General features: G+C 41.3%; 1 protein-coding gene across 1 annotated transcript in view; it reads right to left on the bottom strand.

Moving 5' to 3' along the window:
• C2CD5 (C2 calcium dependent domain containing 5) overlaps window positions 1–27969 on the bottom strand; it is a 128706-nt gene that overhangs the window by 11577 nt on the left and 89160 nt on the right. The window contains 9 exon segments of the mRNA XM_056554438.1: window positions 6572–6673; window positions 6822–6866; window positions 7697–7783; window positions 7910–8000; window positions 8082–8171; window positions 11327–11425; window positions 11498–11559; window positions 12721–12784; window positions 12937–13077. Coding sequence (XP_056410413.1) covers window positions 6572–6673; window positions 6822–6866; window positions 7697–7783; window positions 7910–8000; window positions 8082–8171; window positions 11327–11425; window positions 11498–11559; window positions 12721–12784; window positions 12937–13077 — 781 coding nt within the window.

The following is a 27969-nucleotide window of genomic DNA, read 5'->3' as shown; positions in this document are numbered from 1 at the left end:
TTCACTTGCCTCCCCTTCGGCCTATCATCCGCCCCATGGTGCCTCACCAAACTCCTGAAGCCTGTGGTGGCATCTCTGCGCCGCAGAGGAGTAAGGATGATCATATATCTGGACGATCTGCTTATTATGGCTCGGTCCAGGGCTCAAGCCATTACCCATATGCATTGGATGGTTTCTCTGTTACAGGACTTGGGTTTCCTGATCAATCACGAGAAATCTGTGCTCATCCCGGCTCAGGAAAAGGAGTTCCTGGGTTTTTTGGTGGATACCCAACAAGCGGTTCTCCGGCTCCCCAAGTCCAAACTAGCCCTTATTCGCAAGGAGATCAGGGCTGTACTTCGCAAGGGCCACGTATCACTACGTGTCCTTGCGCATCTGGTGGGCCTACTATCGGCCTCCATCCAGGCTATATTTCCGGCCCCCCTTCACTACCGGGCCCTCCAGAGGCTAAAAACACTACACCTCTGACAAGGCTTCAGATATGCGGACGAGGTACCCCTCTGTCCAGAAGCCGCGGAAGAATTACAGTGGTGGTTTCGTCAAGCCGTCAAGTGGAATGGCAAGACCATATTCAACTTCAGCCCGGACTTCATCATAGAGTCGGATGCGAGCCGACAGGGCTGGGGAGCTCGGTGCGGAGAGTCCTTTACAGGAGGGACGTGGTCCACAGAGGAGTCTCTGTTACACATGAACGCGATGGAACTTTTGGCGGCACTCTTCGCCATAAGAAGTTTCTTACCACACGCATACAACTGCTGTGTGTTGTTGCGCATGGACAATGTGACGGCGGTTCAATACGTCAACCGCCTGGGAGGTTCGAGGTCCAAAATCCTGGCGGATATCGCTAAGGACTTTTGTCACTTCTGCCTACTCCGCGACATGGTACCAGTGGCGGAATACATTCCGGGAGTTTCCAACTCAGTGGCGGATTGGAATTCCCGTTACTTGATCGATGCCAGTGACTGGAAGCTGGATCGATCAGTATTCCTGGCGTTACAGCAACTCTGGGGTCCACTTCTGTTGGACCTTTTCGCTTCACGCCTCAACCACCAACTGCCCCAATTCTACAGCTGGAAGCCGGACCCGGCAGCTTGCGCAGTCGACGCGTTTCGACAACGCTGGCCGGTGGTGACGCACTATGCGTTTCCGCCATTTCCTATGATTCCCAAGGTTCTCCTCCATGTGATGAACCAGAGTGCGACGATCGTGTTGATCACCCCCTGGTGGCCGACTCAACCGTGGTTTCCTCTCCTACTGGGGATGGCGATCGATTATCCACGGTTGCTCCCTCACTTCCAGCATCTCCTCACCAATCCGACCAGGGGTCTCCATCCTCTGGTGTTGGAGGGCAACTTGCCTCTCCTTGCGTGGTTGGTTTCGGGGTCTCGGAATCAGATAACGAACTTTCAAAATCAGCTAGGGATCTCCTCGCCCTGGCCTGGGCCCCCGGGACTCGATCGGCATATCGATCAGCCTGGAGACTCTGGGTTCGTTGGTGTGATCAACAACAGGTTGATCCAATTCACGCTCCTGTGTCCGTAGTGGTCAACTATTTAGCCGACTCCTTTGAGTCGGGGAAGTCTTTTAGTTCCATCAATGTCTACCGGTCGGCCATCTCAGCCTACCATAATCCGGTAGACACTTTACCCGTTGGCAAACATCCTCTGGTTTGTCGACTCTTGAGGGGCATTAAGTTTAAACGGCCCCTGCGTCCCAAATACCAGGCCACTTGGGACGTCACTAAGCTACTAGATTTATCTTCCGCATGGGTGGATAACGATGACCTTCCCCTACGATTATTATCTTTTAAGCTGACCGTCCTTTTATGTTTGGTCTCCATAAAACGGGTATCAGACGTAAAAGCCTTGGATGTCTCCAGGTGTCAATTCTCGCCGAAGGGCGTTCGGTTTTCGGTCGTCCGTAGGACCAAGACCGGGATTCACTCGGTCTTTTATCCTTTTTTCCCCGACCACCCTCGGCTCTGTGTTGTTCGTTGCCTTCAGACATATGAAGCACAGACAGCGGGGTTGCGGTCTACAGAGTCCTCTCAGCTCCTTATTTCCTATGTCCAGACCCATCTGCCGGTGTCATCGGCGACGTTAGCCCGATTGGTTTGATCCGCCATGGATATGGCGGGGATAGATGTCTCCCTTTTCGGCGCACACTTTTCCAGGGGTGCCATGGCCACTAAGGTAGTTGCTTCAGGGGGCTCCCTTGCAGATCTGCTCTTAGTGGCGGACTGGTCGTCAGAGACGACTTTTCACAAATTATTTCAGACCGGAGTCTCACGTATCCATGTCGGTCCTTTCTACTGTGAGCTAAATCTACTGGTTCTTCATGTCATATTGTGATGTTTACTGTTTAGCTTTGAACTTGTAAGGTACGAGCCTCCTGTCTGATATATAAATTGAGATTTTCCTAGCTTCCGCGACGGAAAATATTAGTTATATGAAGACAGGAGGCGAGTATCTTCCCTCCCTACCCAACCCTATTATGGTGTTCTTTTCTTCTCTGGTTTCAGGATACTGAAGATCGCCTGTGTCTATGTGACGGCGGTTGAGATGTTCCTGTTATTCCCGTTGGGACGTTGTTTCTTCAGTTCGGTTATCCGGAAGACGGCAATCCCAAGACTGCTCATGCAATGGCGCTCCGGTTCCAGAGGTCCGTCGTAAAGTTGTGGAGTCAATATGGAGTCTATGTTCGGCTATCCTGTGTCGGCTAAGACGTCAGGTCAAGAAAGAGGAGGAGTTATGGCACAGCAGTCCCCTTTATAGGGGCCACCAGACTATGATCGGCTACTGAGACCTCCAAGGGGCTGCTGGGAGTTGTAGTTTTCAGAAACATTTTTCTTTGAATACATTAAACTGAAAGTTTTCATTTTCTGCTATGGGCATTAATAAAGAAAGATTAATGCAAGATACGAGCCTCCTGTCTTCATATAACTAATATTTTCCGTTGCGGAAGTTAGGAAAATCTCGATTTATATCCTGTATTGCTTTCTCTGTGTACACACTGGACAAGCAGGGAATTCTGGGAGATTTAAGCTGTAGGATTGTGAATGCAGCTTTACTGAATACTGTAAAGGAATAAAACTACCATCATATTTTTGAAAGCCGAGGTCCGTGCTCTCAAATCACCCAAGTGCAAGTAAAAAGTGCAATGTTCACACAAAAAAACATGCACGAGGATGCGGTCCATCGCAAGCCCGTCTCCAAAGGAGAGAGGCCCCCAACAAACCAAACCCTTCACCATTCAGGTCCGATGCCTCACTGCTGAGCATGCTCTGTGCAGACACTGAACCAGCAGGGGGCAGCAGAACTTGATGCCTCCTGCAGCCTTAGGAGGGATCTAGTCCAACACTGAGTGCAGCTCTGGAGGTGAACAGAGAATCAAGTTGCAGGATAGCAGTGCCTGCCGCTATCTACATACAATGGGTTTACACTCTGGTCTGAAGGGTTTGATCTCTGTAGCTTCGCCCAGTGCCTGGCGCTATCTACATACAATGTGTTTCACACTCTGGTCTGGTGGGTTTGATCCCTGCCGCTATTTATATACAATGTGTTTCACACTCTAGTCTGGGGGGTTTGATCTCTGTAGGCCCGCCCAGTCCCTGCCGCTATCTACATACAATGTGTTTACACTCTGGTCTTGGGGGTTTGATCTCTGTAGGCCCGCCCAATCCCTGCCGCTATCTACATACAATGTGTTTACACTCTGCTCTGGCGGGTTTGATCTCTGTAGCTCCGTCCAGTGCCTGGCGCTATCTACATACAATGTGTTTCACACTCTGGTCTGGTGGGTTTGATCCCTGCCGCTATTTATATACAATGTGTTTCACACTCTAGTCTGGGGGGTTTGATCTCTGTAGGCCCGCCCAATCCCTGCCGCTATCTACATACAATGTGTTTACACTCTGGTCTTGGGGGTTTGATCTCTGTAGGCCCGCCCAATCCCTGCCGCTATCTACATACAATGTGTTTACACTCTGCTCTGGCGGGTTTGATCTCTGTAGCTCCGTCCAGTGCCTGGCGCTATCTACATACAATGTGTTTCACACTCTGGTCTGGTGGGTTTGATCCCTGCCGCTATTTATATACAATGTGTTTCACACTCTAGTCTGGGGGGTTTGATCTCTGTAGGCCCGCCCAATCCCTGCCGCTATCTACATACAATGTGTTTACACCCTGGTCTTGGGGGTTTGATCTCTGTAGCCCCACCCAATCCCTGCAGCTATCTACATACAATGTATTTCACACTCTGGTCTTGTGGGTTAGATCTCTGTAGCCCCGCCCAATGCCTGCCGCTATCTACATACAATGTGTTTACACTCTGCTCTGGTGGGTTTGATCTCTGTAGGCCCGCCCAACACCTGCCGATATCTACATACAATGTGTTTCACACTCTGGTCTGGGGGGGGGGGGGGTTTGATCTCTGTAGCCCCGCCGAATGCCTGCCGCTATATACATACAATGGGTTTACACTCTGCTCTGGTGGGTTTGATCTCTGTAGCCCTGCCCAATCCCTGCCGCTATCTACATACAATGGGTTTACACTCTGGTCTGAAGGGTTTGATCTCTGTAGCTCCGCCCAGTGCCTGGCGCTATCTAGTTACAATCAGTTCACACTCTGCTCGGGTGGGTTTGATCTCTGTAGCTCTGCCCAGTGCCCTATCTACATACAATGGGTTTACACTCTGTTCTGGCGGGTTCGATCTCTGTAGCCCCGCCCAGTGACTGGCGCTATGTAATTACAATGGGTTTACACTCTGCTCTGGCGGGTTTGATCTCTGTAGCTCCGCCCAGTGCCCTATCTACATACAATGGGTTTACACTCTGCTCTGGCGGGTTTGATCTCTGTAGCCAGCCAAATGCCTGACGCTATCTACATACAATGTGTTTCACACTCTGGTCTGGGGGGGGTTTGATCTCTGCAGCCCCGCCCAATGCCTGCCGCTATATACATACAATGTGTTTACACTCAGGTCTGGTGGGTTTGATCTCTGTAGCCCCACCCAATCCCTGCCGCTATCGACATAAAATGTGTTTCACACTCTGCTCTGGTGGGTTTGATCCCTGTAGTCCCACCCAGTGCCTGGCGCTATCTACATACAATGTGTTTACACTCTGCTCTGGTGGGTTTGATCTCTGTAGTCCAACCTAGTGCCTGGCGCTATCTATATACAATGTGTTTACACTCTGGTCTGGTGGTTTGGATCTCTGTAGTCCCACCCAGTGTCTGGCGATATCTATATACAATGTCTTTACACTCTGCTCGAGTGGGTATGATCTCTGTAGCTCTGTCCAGTGCCCTATCTACATACAATGGGTTTACACTCTGCTCTGGCGGGTTTGATCTCTGTAGCCCCGCCCAGTGACTGGCACTATCTAATTACAATGGGTTTACACTCTGCTCTGGCGGGTTTGATCTCTGTAGCTCCGCCCAGTGCCCTATCTACATACAATGGGTTTACACTCTGCTCTGGCGGGTTTGATCTCTGTAGCTCCGCCCAGTGCCTGGCGCTATCTAATTATAATGGGTTTACAATCTGCTCTGGTGGGTTTGATCTCTGTAGCCCCGCACAGTGCCTGGCACTATCTAATTACAATGGGTTTACACTTTCCACTAGCAGGATTGATCTCTGTAGCTCTGCCCAGTGCCTGGCGCTATCTAATTATAATGGGTTTACACTCTGCTCTGGTGGGTTTGATCTCTGTAGCTCTGTCCAGTGCCCTATCTACATACAATGGGTTTACACTCTGCTCTGGTGGGTTTGATCTCTGTAGCCCTATCCAGTGCCTGACGCTATCTAATTACAATGGGCTTACACTCTGCACTGGCGGGTTTGATCTGTGTAGCCCCACCCAGAGCCTGGCACTATCTAATTACAATGGGTTTACACTCTGCTCTGGTGGGTTTGATCTCTGTAGCTCCGCCCAGTGCCTGGCGCTATCTAATTACAATGGGTTTCCACTCTGCTCTGGTGGGTTTGATCTCTGTAGCTCCGCCCAGTGCCTGGCACTATCTAATTACAATGGGTTTACACTCTGCTCTGGCGGGTTTGATCACTGTAGCCCCACCCAGTGCCTGGCGCTATCTAATTACAATGGGTTTACACTCTGCTCTGGCGGGTTTAATCTCTGTAGCTCCGCCCAGTGCCTGGCGCTATCTAATTACAATTGGTTTACACTCTGCTCTGGCGGGTTTGATCACTGTAGCCCCACCCAGTGCCTGGCGCTATCTAATTACAATGGGTTTACAATCTGCTCTGGCGGGTTTAATCTCTGTAGCTCCGCCCAGTGCCTGGGGCTCTCTAATTACAATGGGTTTCCACTCTGCTCTGGTGGGTTTGATCACTGTAGCCCGCCCAGTGCCTGGCGCTATCTAATTACAATGGGTTTACACTCTGCTCAGGTGGGTTTGATTTATGTAGCTCCGCCCATTGCCCTATCTACATACAATGGGTTTCACACTCTGCTCTGGCGGGTTTGATCTGTGTAGCTCCGCCCCCCGCCGTGGATCACATGTCCGGCCTGGAAGAATCAGCACAATGAATAAACACACAGCATCCTACTTGTCTTTACTGATCCGCGTCTTATGGTCTGAGCCCTCATTTTAATGTGTTCTATCCAGCTGCTGCATCTGTCTGCAAAGGAACTGTAGTCAGCGGCAGAGGCTGGAGACGCACCACAGAGACAGGGACAAAAAGACAAAGAAAAAAGATGGATGACGTCTCCGGCTCATCACAAAGTCTCCCGATGACGCAAAATCTCCACAAGGAATAAGATTAAGATGCTTCCCCCACACAAGGCCCAAGAACTTACCTCTAAGGGGGGCACCAGACGGGGAAGACGTCCTGTCCTGGAGATCTGTGGGAAGACAAGACATAGACATGTGACTGTACTAATAGAAGTAGAGCCCCGCCCCCTGTATGACATCACTGATATAATATAATAGTAATATAATGCCATGTGATCACAGCCCCGCCCCCTGTATGACATCACTGATATAATATAATAGTAATATAATGACATGTGATCACAGCCCCACCCCCTGCATGACATCACTGATATAATATAATAGTAATATAGTGACATGTGATCACAGCCCCACCCCCTGTATGACATCACTGATATAATATAATAGTAATATAATGACATATGATCACAGCCCCGCCCCCTGTATGACATCACTGATATAATATAATAGTAATATAATGACATATGATCACAGCCCCGCCCCCTGTATGACATCACTGATATAATATAATAGTAATATAATGACATGTGATCACAGCCCCGCCCCCTGTATGACATCACTGATATAATATAATAGTAATATAATGACATGTGATCACAGCCCCGCCCCCTGTATGACATCACTGATATAATATAATAGTAATATAATGACATATGATCACAGCCCCGCCCCCTGTATGACATCACTGATATAATATAATAGTAATATAATGACATATGATCACAGCCCCGCCCCCTGTATGACATCACTGATATAATATAATAGTAATATAATGACATGTGATCACAGCCCCGCCCCCTGTATGACATCACTGATATAATATAATAGTAATATAATGACATGTGATCACAGCCCCGCCCCCTGTATGACATCACTGATATAATATAATAGTAATATAATGACATGTGATCACAGCCCCGCCCCCTGTATGACATCACACCTTTGGCTGGGGAGAACGGCTGTAGTCCTGGAGATTCGGAGGATAACTCTAGGGGGAATTGTAGCTGCTCCTCGGTGTCTGCAGAGACTTGGAGACAACAGAGTTAGGTCAGTCAGACAACAGCTGCTGAGTTTGTTACAATGTATCAGTGAAGATTACAAGTCCAGCACAGAGAGATACAATGTGAGGAGATTAAGGTTTTCGGCTCCTCACCTCGCGGTTGCTGACGTTCCGCCGTTTTGTTTTTACTGCTCTGTGATGCGTCTAGTTTGTCGTAAGAAATTGCCACCGCGGTGACTGCGACCTGGAATGAGACGACAAATTTAGCACCGCCCTCTACAGCACCCGAGCCGATGAATTAGGTTACATGAGAGGCGGCACTCACCTGTATGGACTCGTCCTCCGGCACGGCCACCGTGAAGTTAACGTGACAGAGGCAGCACGGCACCATGGAGCGCAGCTTAAAGTACAGACTCTGCCAGGAAACATGAGAAGCCCCATTACTGCCGCACACTCACCCACCGTATTATACCTCGTCAGCGTTTACTAGACCTCCGATTGCTGTCAGTGACTTGGAACAGTCTTGTTTACATATTACGTATTCCGGCTTTATACATCTTATCCCCTATCCAAAGGATCGGGGATAAGATGTATGATCACAGGGGTCCCGCCTCTGGGGACCCCCACGATCTCTGTGCAGCACCCGACATTCTGTGCCGGGCGCTGCCTCCGAGACGGGGACGCGACGTCACGGCCACGCCCCCTAGTGACTTCACACCACTGCCACACCCCCTAGTGACATCACGCCACATACCACCATTCATGTCTATGGGAGGGGTCGTGACTACGATGCGTGGTGTGAAGTCACTAGGGGTGTGGCCATGACGTCATGCCCCTCCTATAGCCATGAACAGAGAGGCGTGGTGTGAAGTCACTAAGGGTGTGGCTTTGATGTCATGCCCCTCCTATAGCCATGAAGGGAGGGGTGTGGTGTGACATCACTAGGGGTGTGGCCTTGATGTCACATCACCCTCCCATAGACATGAATGGAGGGGCTTAGCATGACATCATGCCGCTCCCTTAGGCATGAATGCAGGGGCGTGGTGTGACATCACTAGGGGGCGTGGCCGTGACATCACGTCCCCGTCTCGGAGGCAGCACCCGGCACAGAATGCCGGGGGCTGCACCTAAATCACAGGGGTCCCCAGAGGCACAACCTTCGCGATCATACATCTTATCCCCTATCCTTTGGATAGGGGATAAGATGTATAAAGTCGGAATACCCCTTTAACCTGCACTGATACATTGTTACAATTGTTTCTATTTTAAATTGCATTTAGCTCCCTGGGTGCAGCCAGGAATGCAAAGCATGGAGGATTCCATTCCTGGTCCTGTCTGTATATACATGTGAACACTTCGGCCCCTTTCTCTATATACTGATTCTTGTACCTACACACAGGGCCCCGGAGGGTGACACATGGAGGATTCCATTCCTGGTCCTGTCTGTATATACATGTGAACACTTCGGCCCCTTTCTCTATATACTGATTCTTGTACCTACACACAGGGCCCCGGAGGGTGACACATGGAGGATTCCATTCCTGGTCCTGTCTGTATATACATGTGAACACTTCGGCCCCTTTCTCTATATACTGATTCTTGTACATACACACAGGGCCCCGGAGGGTGACACATGGAGGATTCCATTCCTAGTCCTGTCTGTATATACATGTGAACACTTCGGCCCCTTTCTCTATATACTGATTCTTGTACCTACACACAGGGCCCCGGAGGGTGACACATGGAGGATTCCATCCCTGGTCCTGTCTGTATATACATGTGAACTCTTCGGCCCCTTTCTCTATATACTGATTCTTGTACCTACACACAGGGCCCCGGAGGGTGACACATGGAGGATTCCATTCCTGGTCCTGTCTGTATATACATGTGAACACTTCGGCCCCTTTCTCTATATACTGATTCTTGTACATACACACAGGGCCCCGGAGGGTGACACATGGAGGATTCCATTCCTGGTCCTGTCTGTATATACATGTAAACTCTTCGGCCCCTTTCTCTATATACTGATTCTTGTACCTACACACAGGGCCCCGGAGGGTGACACATGGAGGATTCCATTCCTGGTCCTGTCTGTATATACATGTGAACACTTCGGCCCCTTTCTCTATATACTGATTCTTGTACATACACACAGGGCCCCGGAGGGTGACACATGGAGGATTCCATTCCTGGTCCTGTCTGTATATACATGTGAACACTTCGGCCCCTTTCTCTATATACTGATTCTTGTACCTACACACAGGGCCCCGGAGGGTGACACATGGAGGATTCCATTCCTGGTCCTGTCTGTATATACATGTGAACACTTCGGCCCCTTTCTCTATATACTGATTCTTGTACCTACACACAGGGCCCCGGAGGGTGACACATGGAGGATTCCATTCCTGGTCCTGTCTGTATATACATGTGAACACTTCGGCCCCTTTCTCTATACACTGATTCTTGTACCTACACACAGGGCCCCGGAGGGTGACACATGGAGGATTCCATTCCTGGTCCTGTCTGTATATACATGTGAACAATTCGGCCCCTTTCTCTATATACTGATTCTTGTACCTACACACAGGGCCCCAGAGGGTGACACATGGAGGATTCCATTCCTGGTCCTGTCTGTATATACATGTGAACACTTCGGCCCCTTTCTCTATATACTGATTCTTGTACCTACACACAGGGCCCCAGAGGGTGACACATGGAGGATTCCATTCCTGGTCCTGTCTGTATATACATGTGAACACTTCGGCCCCTTTCTCTATATACTGATTCTTGTACCTACACACAGGGCCCCAGAGGGTGACACATGGAGGATTCCATTCCTGGTCCTGTCTGTATATACATGTGAACACTTCGGCCCCTTTCTCTATATACTGATTCTTGTACATACACACAGGGCCCCGGAGGGTGACACATGGAGGATTCCATTCCTGGTCCTGTCTGTATATACATGTGAACACTTCGGCCCCTTTCTCTATATACTGATTCTTGTACCTACACACAGGGCCCCGGAGGGTGACACATGGAGGATTCCATTCCTGGTCCTGTCTGTATATACATGTGAACACTTCGGCCCCTTTCTCTATATACTGATTCTTGTACATACACACAGGGCCCCGGAGGGTGACACATGGAGGATTCCATTCCTAGTCCTGTCTGTATATACATGTGAACACTTCGGCCCCTTTCTCTATATACTGATTCTTGTACCTACACACAGGGCCCCGGAGGGTGACACATGGAGGATTCCATCCCTGGTCCTGTCTGTATATACATGTGAACTCTTCGGCCCCTTTCTCTATATACTGATTCTTGTACCTACACACAGGGCCCCGGAGGGTGACACATGGAGGATTCCATTCCTGGTCCTGTCTGTATATACATGTGAACACTTCGGCCCCTTTCTCTATATACTGATTCTTGTACCTACACACAGGGCCCCGGAGGGTGACACACAGAGGTTGGCACCGCTCCCAATATGGGGGGGCCCAGTATCTACCAAGCAGTGACGGGTGATGAAGTGGTCTCTCTACAGACCCCCCCGGAGCCCCGCACCTTCAGCAGGTTCTCGCACATGTCGTTGAAGCTCTTGTTCAGGGTCGGGTTGGTCAGGGTCACGTTGGAGAGACGAATGACGCGGACGGAGGTGAACATCTAAAAATCCGGAGATCAGAGAGTCAGAAACGGAGGAGGGAAGAGGGGAAACACATTGTAACAAACACTCACCTGTATATCCGAGGTCCAGCTGTTTACCCCAGGCATGACTTCTGTGTTACAGCTGAAGAATCCTGAAGAAACAAAGCAGAACAAATGTCACAAGATTCTTAGAATAATAGAAAATACCATCCAAATGTGCACAGCCAAAATGAGATCCATCAAATCATTTTACATAAAACACAAACATTGAAAAACACTTAAAAGGCTCAACACAGAGCCACCCTACAAGACAGGGGGGAGCCAACATGGCCGCCTCAGATGACCCACCCTCAGAACAAGGAACCACTAAGACGAATAAAGTGCCTGTACACACATATGGTAAACAAAACATAAAATACAAAAATGACTGTGTAAATAAACCATATAGGGCAAATATCAAGATGGTGGTAAGAGGTACGGTGTCCACTAAGTACCTGAGATTATTGGAATTAACGTGTATTATACTCCAGAGCAGCGCTCACAATTCTGCAACTTCAGAGCGGAAATCTCCCAGTAGGTGACCCTAAGAGCAGATTGGGGGTGTAGTACCTACATACTACCTGTAGATGACCCTAAGAGCAGATTGGGGGTGTAGTACCTACTTCCTTCCTGTAGGTGACCCTAAGAGCAGATTGGGGGTGTAGTACCTACTTACTACCTGTAGGTGACCCTGAGAGCAGATTGGGGGTGTAGTACCTACTTCCTACCTGTAGGTGACCCTGAGAGCAGATTGGGGGTGTAGTACCTACTTCCTACCTGTAGGTGACCCTGAGAGCAGATTGGGGGTGTAGTACCTACATCTTACCTGTAGGTGACCCTGAGAGCAGATTGGGGGTTTAGTACCTACATCTTACCTATAGGTGACCCTAATAGCAGATTGGGGGTGTAGTACCTACTTCTTACCTGTAGGTGACCCTGAGAGCAGATTGGGGGTGTAGTACCTACTTCCTACCTGTAGGTGACCCTGAGAGCAGATTGGGGGTGTAGTACCTACTTCTTACCTGTAGGTGACCCTGAGAGCAGATTGGGGGTGTAGTACCTACTTCTTACCTGTAGGTGACCCTGAGAGCAGATTGGGGGTGTAGTACCTACTTCTTACCTGTAGGTGACCCTGAGAGCAGATTGGGGGTGTATTCATCTATCATAGTGCGGATGAGCTCTAAGGTCTGACCTCACACCAGCAGAACAGTGAGTGCAGCTCTGGAGTATAACACAGGATACTCTTTCATGTATGGAGATCACATGATCATCACCTGGAGGGGGCGGGACGTCGGTCAGGAGGGAGTGAACGTCTTCCATGGCGTCCGTGTCATCGATCTGGAAGAAAAGACGATTTATTTTACAGGGCAGTGGTCTCCAAACTGTGGACCTCCAGCTGCTGCAAGACTACAACTCATAGCCGTTGGCTGTGCGGGCATGCTGGGAGTTGTGGTAGCGGTGGCTGGGTCGGGGGTCACCCGCTCTCTTACCTCCAGCACGAAGGCGTCCTTCTTCCCATGGGACAGATCCAGCTCCACCACCTCATCGGAGCTCTCAGACTGCGAGCGGAGCAGACGGGTTCTCTGCCGCGGCTCCGGGATGGGGGACCCCATCACCTCCTCCAGGACCTCCTATGGGAACACGAAGATAAAAACCACCGCCATCACGTATATACTGTATATATACCACCGCCATCACTGATATATTATATATACCGCCATCACTGATATATACCACCGCCATCACTGATATATTATATATACCGCCATCACTGATATATACCACCGCCATCACTGATATATACCACCGCCATCACTGATATATTATATATACCGCCATCACTGATATATACCACCGCCATCACGTATATACTGTATATATACCGCCATCACTGATATATACCACCGCCATCACTGATATATACCACCGCCATCACTGATATATACCACCGCCATGACTGATATATTATATATACCGCCATCACTGATATATACCACCGCCATCACGTATATACTGTATATATACCGCCATCACTGATATATACCACCGCCATCACTGATATATTATATATACCGCCATCACTGATATATACCACCGCCATCACTGATATACTGTATATATACCGCCATCACTGATATATACCACCGCCATCACTGATATATTATATATACCGCCATCACTGATATATTATATATACCGCCATCACTGATATATACCACCGCCATCACTGATATATACCACCGCCATCACTGATATATACCACCGCCATCACTGATATATACCACCGCCATCACTGATATATTATATATACCGCCATCACTGATATATACCACCGCCATCACGTATATACTGTATATATACCGCCATCACTGATATATACCACCGCCATCACTGATATTTTATATATACCGCCATCACTGATATATACCACCGCCATCACTGATATACTGTATATATACCGCCATCACTGATATATACCACCGCCATCACTGATATATACTGTATATATACCGCCATCACTGATATATACCACCGCCATCACTGATATATACATATATATACACCGCCATCACTGATATATTATATATATACACCGCCATCACTGATATATTATATTTACCGCCATCACTGATATATATAATATATCAGTGATGGCGGTATATATATAATATATCAGTGATGGCGGTGTATATATATAATATATCAGTGATGGCGGTATATATATATAATATATCAGTGATGGCGGTGTGTATATATAATATATCAGTGATGGCAGTATATATACAGTATATCAGTGATGGCGGTATATATAATATATCAGTGATGGCGGTATATATATAATATATCAGTGATGGCGGTATATATATATAATATATCAGTGATGGCGGTGTATGTATATAATATATCAGTGATGGCGGTGTATGTATATAATATATCAGTGATGGCAGTATATATATATATATATAATATATCAGTGATGGCGGTGTATATATATAATATATCAGTGATGGCGGTATATATATATATAATATATCAGTGATGGCGGTATATATATAATATATCAGTGATGGCGGTGTATATATATAATATATCAGTGATGGCGGTATATATATAATATATCAGTGATGGCGGTGTATGTATATAATATATCAGTGATGGCGGTATATATATATAATATATCAGTGATGGCGGTGTATGTATATAATATATCAGTGATGGCGGTGTATATATATAATATATCAGTGATGGCGGTGTGTATATATAATATATCAGTGAAGATGGCGGTATATATATAATATATCAGTGAAGATGGCGGTATATATATATAATATATCAGTGATGGCGGTATATATATAATATATCAGTGATGGCGGTATATATATAATATATCAGTGATGGCGGTATATATATAATATATCAGTGATGGCGGTATATATATAATATATCAGTGATGGCGGTGTATATATATATAATAAATCAGTGATGGCGGTGTATATATATAATAAATCAGTGATGGCGGTGTGTATATATCAGTGATGGCGGTGTATATATAATATATCAGTGATGGCGGTATATATATAATATATCAGTGATGGCGGTGTATGTATATAATATATCAGTGATGGCGGTATATATATAATATATCAGTGATGGCGGTGTATGTATATAATATATCAGTGATGGCGGTGTATATATATAATATATCAGTGATGGCGGTGTATATATATAATATATCAGTGATGGCGGTATATATATATAATATATCAGTGATGGCGGTATATATATATAATATATCAGTGATGGCGGTATATATAATATATCAGTGATGGCGGTATATATATATAATATATCAGTGATGGCGGTATATATAATATATCAGTGATGGCGGTATATATATAATATATCAGTGATGGCGGTATATACATAATATATCAGTGATGGCGGTATATATAATATATCAGTGATGGCGGTGTATATATATATATAATATATCAGTGATGGCGGTATATATATATAATATATCAGTGATGGCGGTATATATATAATATATCAGTGATGGCGGTGTATATATATAATATATCAGTGATGGCGGTATATATATAATATATCAGTGATGGCGGTATATATAATATATCAGTGATGGCGGTGTATATATATATATATATATATATATATATATATCAGTGATGGCGGTATATATATATAATATATCAGTGATGGCGGTATATATAATATATCAGTGATGGCGGTATATATAATATATCAGTGATGGCGGTATATATATATATATAATATATCAGTGATGGCGGTGTATATATAATATATCAGTGATGGCGCTATATATATAATATATCAGTGATGGCAGTATATATATATAATATATCAGTGATGGCGGTGTGTATATATATATAATATATCAGTGATGGCGGTATATATATATATAATATATCAGTGATGGCGGTGTATATATATAATATATCAGTGATGGCGGTGTGTATATATATATATATAATATATCAGTGATGGCGGTATATATAATATATCAGTGATGGCGGTATATATAATATATCAGTGATGGCGGTGTATATATATATAATATATCAGTGATGGCGGTGTATATATATATCAGTGATGGCGGTATATATATATAATATATCAGTGATGGCGGTGTATATATATATAATATATCAGTGATGGCGGTATATATATATAATATATCAGTGATGGCGGTATATATATATAATATATCAGTGATGGCGGTATATATATATAATATATCAGTGATGGCGGTATATATATATAATATATCAGTGATGGCGGTATATATATATAATATATCAGTGATGGCGGTGTATATATATATATAATATATCAGTGATGGCGGTATATATATATAATATATCAGTGATGGCGGTATATATATATAATATATCAGTGATGGCGGTGTATATATATATATAATATATCAGTGATGGCGGTATATATATATAATATATCAGTGATGGCGGTATATATATATAATATATCAGTGATGGCGGTGTATATATATATATAATATATCAGTGATGGCGGTATATATATATAATATATCAGTGATGGCGGTGTATATATATATATAATATATCAGTGATGGCGGTATATATATATAATATATCAGTGATGGCGGTATATATATATAATATATCAGTGATGGCGGTGTATATATATATATAATATATCAGTGATGGCGGTATATATATATAATATATCAGTGATGGCGGTGTATATATATATATAATATATCAGTGATGGCGGTATATATATATAATATATCAGTGATGGCGGTATATATATATAATATATCAGTGATGGCGGTATATATATATATATAATATATCAGTGATGGCGGTGTATGTATATAATATATCAGTGATGGCGGTATATATATATAATATATCAGTGATGGCGGTATATATATATAATATATCAGTGATGGCGGTATATATATAATATATCAGTGATGGCGGTATATATATATATAATATATCAGTGATGGCGGTATATATATATATATATATAATATATCAGTGATGGCGGTATATATAATATATCAGTGATGGCGGTATATATATAATATATCAGAGATGGCGGTGTATATATATAATATATCAGTGATGGCGCCGCCATCACTGATATATTATATATATACCGCCATCACTGATATATTATATATATATACCGCCATCACTGATATATTATATATATACCGCCATCACTGATATATTATATATACACCGCCATCACTGATATATTATATATATATATATACCGCCATCACTGATATATTATATATACCGCCATCACTGATATATTATATATACCGCCATCACTGATATATTATATATACCGCCATCACTGATATATTATATATACCGCCATCACTGATATATTATATATATATATACACACCGCCATCACTGATATATTATATATATATACCGCCATCACTGATATATTATATATATACCGCCATCACTGATATATTATATATACACCGCCATCACTGATATATTATATATATATATATACCGCCATCACTGATATATTATATATACCGCCATCACTGATATATTATATATACCGCCATCACTGATATATTATATATACCGCCATCACTGATATATTATATATACCGCCATCACTGATATATTATATATATATATACACACCGCCATCACTGATATATTATATATATACACCGCCATCACGGATATATTATATATACCGCCATCACTGATATACTGTATATATAGTGCCATCACTGATATATTATATATATACCGCCATCTTCACTGATATATTATATATATACACCACCATCACTGATATATTATATATATACCGCCATCACTGATATATTATATATATACCGCCATCACTGATATGATATATATATACCGCCATCTTCACTGATATATTATATATATACCGCCATCTTCACTGATATATTATATATATACACCGCCATCACTGATATATTATGTATATACACCGCCATCACTGATATATTATATATATACCGCCATCACTGATATATTATATATATACCGTCATATAGTGCTCCCCTCTATAATATATATATATATATATATATATATATATATATATATATACACAGTCATGGCTGTAAATGTTGTCCCCCCTGAAATGTTTCTATATAATGAAGTATTCCTCACAGGAAAGGATTGCAGTAACACAGGTTTATTCCCTTTGTGTATATATATATATATATATATATATATATAGAACTCCCCTCCTCTGTGTATATATATATATAGATCTCCTCTCCTCTGTATATATATATATATCTCCTCTCCTCTGTATATATATATATATATATATATATATATATATATATATATAGATCTCCTCTCCTCTGTATATATATATATATATATATAGATCTCCTCTCCTCTGTATATATATATAGATCTCCTCTCCTCTGTATATATATATATATATATATATATATATATATAGATCTCCTCTCCTCTCCTCTGTATATATATATATATATATATATATATATATATATATATATATATAGATCTCCTCTCCTCTGTATATATATATATATAGATCTCCTCTCCTCTGTATATATATATATATATATATAGATCTCCTCTCCTCTGTATATATATATATATATATATATATATATATAGATAGATCTCCTCTCCTCTGTATATATATATAGATCTCCTCTCCTCTGTATATATATATATATATATATATATATATAGATCTCCTCTCCTCTCCTCTGTATATATATATATATATATATATATATATAGATCTCCTCTCCTCTGTATATATATATATATATATAGATCTCCTCTCCTCTGTATATATATATATATATAGATCTCCTCTCCTCTGTATATATATATATATAGATTTCCTCTCCTCTGTATATATATATATATGTATATATATATATATAGATCTCCTCTCCTCTGTATATATATATATATATATATAGATCTCCTCTCCTCTGTATATATATATATATAGATCTCCTCTCCTCTGTATATATATATATATAGATCTCCTCTCCTCTGTATATGTATATATATATATATATATATATATATATATATATATATAGATCTCCTCTCCTCTGTATATATATATATAGATCTCCTCTCCTCTGTATATATATATACATATATATATATATAGATCTCCTCTCCTCTGTATATATATATATAGATCTCCTCTCCTCTGTATATATATATATATATATAGATCTCCTCTCCTCTGTATATATATATAGATCTCCTCTCCTCTGTATATATACATATATAGATCTCCTCTCCTCTGTATATATATATATATATATATATATATATAGATCTCCTCTCCTCTGTATGTATATATATATATATATATATATAGATCTCCTCTCCTCTGTATATATATATATATATATATATAGATCTCCTCTCCTCTGTATATATATATATATATATAGATCTCCTCTCCTCTGTATATATATATATATAGATCTCCTCTCCTCTGTATATATATATATAGATCTCCTCTCCTCTGTATATATATAGATCTCCTCTCCTCTGTGTATATATATATATATATATATATATATATATATAGATCTCCTCTCCTCTGTATATATATATATATATATATATATATTGCAGTAACACAGGTTTTGCTTTACACATGTTTATTCCCTTTGTGTGTATATATATATAGATCTCCTCTCCTCTGTATATATATATATATATATATATATATATATATATATATATAGATCTCCTCTCCTCTTTGTATATATATATATATATATATATATATATATATATAGATCTCCTCTCCTCTGTATATATATATATATATATATATATATATATATATATATTGCAGTAACACAGGTTTTGCTATATACATGTTTATTCCCTTTGTGTGTATATATATATAGATCTCATCTCCTCTGTATATATATATATATATATATATATATATAGATCTCCTCTCCTCTTTGTATATATATATATCTCCTCTCCTCTGTGTATATATATATAGATCTCCTCTGTATATATATATATATATATATATATATATATATATTGCAGTAACACAGGTTTTGCTATATACATGTTTATTCCCTTTGTGTGTATATATATATAGATCTCCTCTCCTCTGTATATATATATATAGATCTCCTCTCCTCTTTGTATATATATATATATATATATATATATATATATATATATATATATAGATCTCCTCTCCTCTGTACATATATATATATATATATATATATATTGCAGTAACACAGGTTTTGCTATACACATGTTTATTCCCTTTGTGTGTATTGGAACTAAACCAAAAAAGGAGGAAAAAAAGCAAATTGGACCTAATGTCACCAAATGGTCCGGACACAATTATTGGCCCCTTTAAAGGAGTACTCCAGCGCAACATAATTTATAGATCGTGCTCCATGTATCTCTATGGGGTGCATGGAGGGGCGTGTCGGCCGCAGCATCATGCGGGGATGCAATGCCACCTTTCCAGCATACTGCCGCTGTCCCTTACAGGAGATTGTGGGGGGCCCCAGTGCTCGGACCCCCCCCCCCCCCACACGATCTATAATTTATCCCCTATCATATAGAGGATAAGTTATATTGCACTACGGCTGCACACCCTTTGGAAACAATAAGTGAAATCAGTGTCTTCCTATAAGCATCAATAAGCTTCTTACACCTCTCAGCCGGATTGTTGGACCACTCTTCCTATAACCATCATTAGGCTTCTTACACCTCTCAGCCGGAATGTTGCACCACCCTTCCTTTAAGCATCAATAAGCTTCTTACACCTCTCAGCCGGAATGTTGGACCACTCTTCCTATAACCATCAATAAGCTTCTTACACCTCTCAGCCGGAATGTTGGAGCACTCTTCCTATAACCATCATTAGGCTTCTTACACCTCTCAGCCGGAATGTTGGACCACTCTTCCTATAAGCATCAATAAGCTTCTTACACCTCTCAGCCGGAATGTTGGACCACTCTTCCTATAACCATCATTAGGCTTCTTACACCTCTCAGCCGGAATGTTGGACCACTCTTCCTATAACCATCAATAAGCTTCTTACACCTCTCAGTCGGAATGTTGGACCACTCTTCCTATAAGCATCAATAAGCTTCTTACACCTCTCAGCCGGAATGTTGGACCACTCTTCCTCTAACAATCAATAAGCTTCTTACACCTCTCAGTCGGAATGTTGGACCACTCTTCCTATAACCATCAATAAGCTTCTTACACCTCTCAGCCGGAATGTTGGACCACTCTTTCTATAAGCATCAATAAGCTTCTTACACCTCTCAGCCGGAATGTTGGACCACTCTTCCTATAACCATCAATAAGCTTCTTACACCTCTCAGTCGGAATGTTGGACCACTCTTCCTATAACCATCAATAAGCTTCTTACACCTCTCAGCCGGAATGTTGGAGCACTCTTCCTATAACCATCAATAAGCTTCTTACACCTCTCAGCCGGAATGTTGGACCACTCTTCCTATAAGCATCAATAAGCTTCATACACCTCTTAGCCGGAATGTTGGACCACTCTTCCTATAACCATCAATAAGCTTCTTACACCTCTCAGCCGGAATGTTGGAGCACTCTTCCTATAAGCATCAATAAGCTTCTTACACCTCTCAGCCGGAAAGTTGGACCATTCTTCCTATAACCATCAATAAGCTTCTTACACCTCTCAGCCGGAATGTTGGAGCACTCTTCCTATAACCATCAATAAGCTTCTTACACCTCTCAGCCGCAATGTTGGACCACTCTTCCTATAAGCATCAATAAGCTTCATACACCTCTTAGCCGGAATGTTGGACCACTCTTCCTATAACCATCAATAAGCTTCTTACACCTCTCAGCCGGAATGTTGGAGCACTATTCCTATAAGCATCAATAAGCTTCTTACACCTCTCAGCCGGAAAGTTGGACCACTCTTCCTATAACCATCAATAAGCTTCTTACACCTCTCAGCCGGAAATGTTGGACCACTCTTCCTATAACCATCAATAAGCTTCTTACACCTCTCAGCCGGAATGTTGGACCACTCTTCCTATAACCATCAATAAGCTTCTTACACCTCTCAGCTGGAATGTTGGACCACTCTTCCTATAAGCATCAATAAGCTTCTTACACCTCTCAGCCGAATGTTGGACCACTCGTCCTATAACCATCAATAAGCTTCTTACACCTCTCAGCCGGAATGTTGGACCACTCTTCCTATAACCATCAATAAGCTTCTTACACCTCTCAGCCGGAATGTTGGACCACTCTTCCTATAACCATCAATAAGCTTCTTACACCTCTCAGCCGGAATGTTGGACCACTCTTCCTATAACCATCAATAAGCTTCTTACACCTCTCAGCCGGAATGTTGGACCACTCTTCCTATAACCATCAATAAGCTTCTTACACCTCTCAGCTGGAATGTTGGACCACTCTTCCTATAAGCATCAATAAGCTTCTTACACCTCTCAGCCGGAATGTTGGACCACTCGTCCTATAACCATCAATAAGCTTCTTACACCTCTCAGCGGGAATGTTGGAGCACTCTTCCTTTACAAACTGCTCCCGGTCTCTTATTGGACGGCGCCTTTTCCCAACAGTAATTATAAGATCTCTCCACAGGTGATCAATGGGATTTAGATCTGGACTCATTGCTGACACTTCAGAACTCTCCAGCGCTTTGTTGTCTCCATTTCTGGGGCTTTGTGATGTATGTTTGGGGTCATTGTCCTGCTGGAAGACCCAAGATCTCGGACACAAACCCAGCTTTCTGACACTGGGCTGTACAGTGCGACCCAAAATCCATTGGTGATCCTCAGATTTCATGATGTCTTGTACACATTCAAGGCCCCCAGTGCCAGAGGCAGCAAAACAACCCAAAACATCACTGACCTCCCCCATATGTCACTGTAGGTTCTGTGCTCTTTTCTTTGTAGACCTCATTCTGTTTTCGGTAAACAGTAGAATGATTTGCTTTACCAAAAAGATCTATCTTGGTCTCATCTGTCCACAAGACGTTTTCCCAGAAGGATTTCGGTTACTCAAGTTCATTTTGGTAAAATGTAGTCTTGCTTTATGTCTCTGTGTCAGCAGTGGGGTCCTCCTGGGTCTCCTCCATAGTGGGGTCCTCCTGGGTCTCCCCCATAGTGGGGTCCTCCTGGGTCTCCTCCATAGTGGGGTCCTCCTGGGTCTCCTCCATAGTGGGGTCCTCCTGGGTCTCCCCCATAGTGGGGTCCTCCTGGGTCTCCTCCATAGTGGGGTCCTCCTGGGTCTCCTCCATAGTGGGGTACTCCGGGGTCTCCCTCCATAGTGGGGTCCTCCTGGGTCTCCCTCTATAGTGGGGTCCTCCTGGGTCTCCCTCCATAGTACCCTCTTTCTGTTCTCTCCTCTTTCTGTTCTCTCTTCTCCTCTTTCTGTTCTCTCCTCCTCTTTCTGTTCTCTCTTCTCTTTCTGTTCTCTCTTCTCCTCTTTCTGTTCTCTCCTCCTCTTTCTGTTCTCTTCTCTTCTTTCTGTTCTCTTCTCCTCTTTCTGTTCTCTCTTCTCCTCTTTCTGTTCTCTCTTCTCCTCTTTCTGTTCTCTCTTCTCCTCTTTCTGTTCTCTTCTCCTCTTTCTGTTCTCTCTTCTCCTCTTTCTGTTCTCTCTTCTCCTCTTTCTGTTCTCTCTTCTCCTCTTTCTGTTCTCTCTTCTCCTCTTTCTGTTCTCTTCTCTTCTTTCTGTTCTCTCTTCTCCTCTTTCTGTTCTCTCTTCTCCTCTTTCTGTTCTCTCTTCTCCTCTTTCTGTTCTCTCTTCTCCTCTTTCTGTTCTCTTCTCCTCCTCTTTCTGTTCTCTCTCCTCCTCTTTCTGTTCTCTCTTCTCTTTCTGTTCTCTCTTCTCCTCTTTCTGTTCTCTCCTCCTCTTTCTGTTCTCTTCTCTTCTTTCTGTTCTCTCCTCCTCTTTCTGTTCTCTTCTCTTCTTTCTGTTCTCTCCTCCTCTTTCTGTTCTCTCTTCTTTCTGTTCTCTTCTCCTCCTCTTTCTGTTCTCTCTCCTCCTCTTTCTGTTCTCTCTCCTCCTCTTTCTGTTCTCTCCTCCTCTTTCTGTTCTCTTCTCTTTCTGTTCTCTTCTCCTCTTTCTGTTCTCTTCTCCTCCTCTTTCTGTTCTCTCTCCTCCTCTTTCTGTTCTCTTCTCCTCCTCTTTCTGTTCTCTCTTCTCTTTCTGTTCTCTTCTCCTCCTCTTTCTGTTCTCTCTCCTCCTCTTTCTGTTCTCTCTCCTCCTCTTTCTGTTCTCTCCTCCTCTTTCTGTTCTCTTCTCTTTCTGTTCTCTTCTCCTCTTTCTGTTCTCTCTTCTCCTCTTTCTGTTCTCTTCTCCTCCTCTTTCTGTTCTCTCTCCTCCTCTTTCTGTTCTCTTCTCCTCTTTCTGTTCTCTTCTCCTCTTTCTGTTCTCTCTTCTCCTCTTTCTGTTCTCTTCTCTTCTTTCTGTTCTCTTCTCCTCTTTCTGTTCTCTTCTCCTCTTTCTGTTCTCTCCTCCTCTTTCTGTTCTCTCTTCTCCTCTTTCTGTTCTCTCTTCTCCTCTTTCTGTTCTCTTCTCCTCTTTCTGTTCTCTTCTCCTCTTTCTGTCCTCTCCTCCTCTTTCTGTTCTCTTCTCTTCTTTCTGTTCTCTTCTCCTCTTTCTGTTCTCTCTTCTCCTCTTTCTGTTCTCTCGTCTCCTCTTTCTGTTCTCTCTTCTCCTCTTTCTGTTCTCTTCTCCTCTTTCTGTTCTCTTCTCCTCTTTCTTTCTGTTCTCTTCTCCTCTTTCTGTTCTCTTCTCCTCTTTCTGTTCTCTTCTCCTCTTTCTTTCTGTTCTCTTCTCCTCTTTCTGTTCTCTTCTCCTCTTTCTGTTCTCTTCTCCTCTTTCTGTTGTCCATGCTTAGTGTGGCACACACAGACACACAATGCAAAGACTAAGGGAACTTCTCTCCTTTTTATCTGCTTTCAGGTGTGATGTTTATATTGACCACACCTGTTACTTGCCCCAGGTGAGTATAAAGGAACATCACAGGCTGGAAACAATCTTATTTATCCACAATTATGAAAGGTGCCACATACTTGTTTTGTCGGGTTTTTTTGTTGCATCTTTGCGCCATGTCGCAGACATCGTGCGCCAATCTGCGACACGGTGCGACATTTTTTGCGACGGACCCGATGTGGATTCTCCCAAACCCGAAAAAGGGGCGTAACCCGACATTTCTGAGCTTTCCCACGTATCTATAAAGGTTTCCAACCCGAATTTGTTGAATTGTTGTGGATTTTTTCCCGACAACTCAGAGGAGATGGAAACCAAAACCTACAAAACCCACGAGCAACAAACAGGATGCGACATAATAATAAATACCAGGGGAAAAAGCAACATAGACTTACAACCAGATTTTCTAAGTAAATGAGGGCCAATATTTGCTTTTTTTCCCTCCTTTTTTGGTTTAGTTCCAATACACACAGAGGGTATAAACATGTGTACAGCAAAACCTGTGTTACTGCAATATATATATATATATACAGAGGAGAGGAGATCTATATATATATATACAGAGGAGAGGAAATCTATATATATATACAGAGGAGAGGAGATCTATATATATATATATATATATATATACAGAGGAGAGGAGATCTATATATATATATATACACAAAGGGAATAAACATGTGTATAGCAAAACCTGTGTTACTGCAATATATATATATATACAGAGGAGAGGAGATCTATATATATATATACACAAAGGGAATAAACATGTGTATAGCAAAACCTGTGTTACTGCAATATATATATACAGAGGAGAGGAGATCTATATATATATATATATATATATATATATACACAGAGGAGAGGAGATCTTTCTATCTATATATATATATATATATATATATACACACAGAGGAGAGGAGATCTATATATATATAGATATATACACAAAGGGAATAAACATGTGTATAGCAAAACCTGTGTTACTGCAATATATATATATATATATATACAGAGGAGAGGAGATATATATATATATATATATATATATATACAGAGGAGAGGAGATCTATATATATATATATATATATATATATATATATATACAGAGGAGAGGAGATCTATATATATATATACAGAGGAGAGGAGATCTATCTATATATATATATATATACAGAGGAGAGGAGATCTATATATATACAGAGGAGAGGAGATCTATATATATATACAGAGGAGAGGAGATCTATATATATATATATATATACAGAGGAGAGGAGATCTATCTATATATATATATACAGAGGAGAGGAGATCTATATATATATACAGAGGAGAGGAGATCTATATATATATACAGAGGAGAGGAGATCTATCTATATATATATATATATATATGTACAGAGGAGAGGAGATCTATATATATATATATATATATATATATATATATACAGAGAAGAGGAGATCTATATATATATATACAGAGGAGAGGAGATCTATATATATATACAGAGGAGAGGAGATCTATATATATATATACAGAGGAGAGGAGATCTATATATATAGATATATACACAAAGGGAATAAACATGTGTATAGCAAAACCTGTGTTACTGCAATATATATATATATACAGAGGAGAGGAGATCTATATATATATATATATATATATACATATACTGAGGAGAGGAGATCTATATATATATATATATATATATATATATATACAGAGGAGAGGAGATCTATATATATATACAGAGGAGAGGAGATCTATATATATATATATATATATATATATATATACAGAGGAGAGGAGATCTATATATATATACAGAGGAGAGGAGATCTATATATATATATATATATATATATATATACAGAGGAGAGGAGATCTATATATATATGCAGAGGAGAGGAGATCTATATATATATACAGAGGAGAGGAGATCTATATATATATACAGAGGAGAGGAGCTCTATATATATATACAGAGGAGAGGAGATCTATATATATATACAGAGGAGAGGAAATCTATATATATATATATATATATATATATATACAGAGGAGAGGAGATCTATATATATATATATACAGAGGAGAGGAAATCTATATATATATATATATATATATATACAGAGGAGAGGAGATCTATGTATATATATACATATATATACAGAGGAGAGGAGATCTATATATATATACAGAGGAGAGGAGATCTATATATATATACAGAGGAGAGGAGATCTATATATATACACAAAGGGAATAAACATGTGTATAGCAAAACCTGTGTTACTGCAATATATATATATACAGAGGAGAGGAGATCTATATATATATATATATATATACACAGAGGAGAGGAGATCTTTCTATCTATATATATATATATATATATATATATATATATACACAGAGGAGAGGAGATCTATATATATATAGATATATACACAAATGGAATAAACATGTGTACAGCAAAACCTGTGTTACTGCAATATATATATATATATACAGAGGAGAGGAGATCTATATATATATATATACAGAGGAGAGGAGATCTATATATATATATATATATATATATATATATATATATATATATACAGAGGAGAGGAGATCTATATATATATATATATATACAGAGGAGAGGAGATCTATCTATATATATATATATATATATATATATATATATATGTACAGAGGAGAGGAGATCTATATATATATATATATATATATATATATATATATATATATATACACAGAGAAGAGGAGATCTATATATATATATACAGAGGAGAGGAGATCTATATATATATACAGAGGAGAGGAGATCTATATATATATATACAGAGGAGAGGAGATCTATATATATATACAGAGGAGAGGAGATCTATATATATAGATATATACACAAAGGGAATAAACATGTGTATAGCAAAACCTGTGTTACT

Source organism: Hyla sarda, unplaced genomic scaffold, assembly GCF_029499605.1.
Source record: "Hyla sarda isolate aHylSar1 unplaced genomic scaffold, aHylSar1.hap1 scaffold_72, whole genome shotgun sequence".
Classification (NCBI taxonomy): domain Eukaryota; kingdom Metazoa; phylum Chordata; class Amphibia; order Anura; family Hylidae; genus Hyla; species Hyla sarda.
This window is presented reverse-complemented; position numbering and strand designations above follow the sequence as displayed.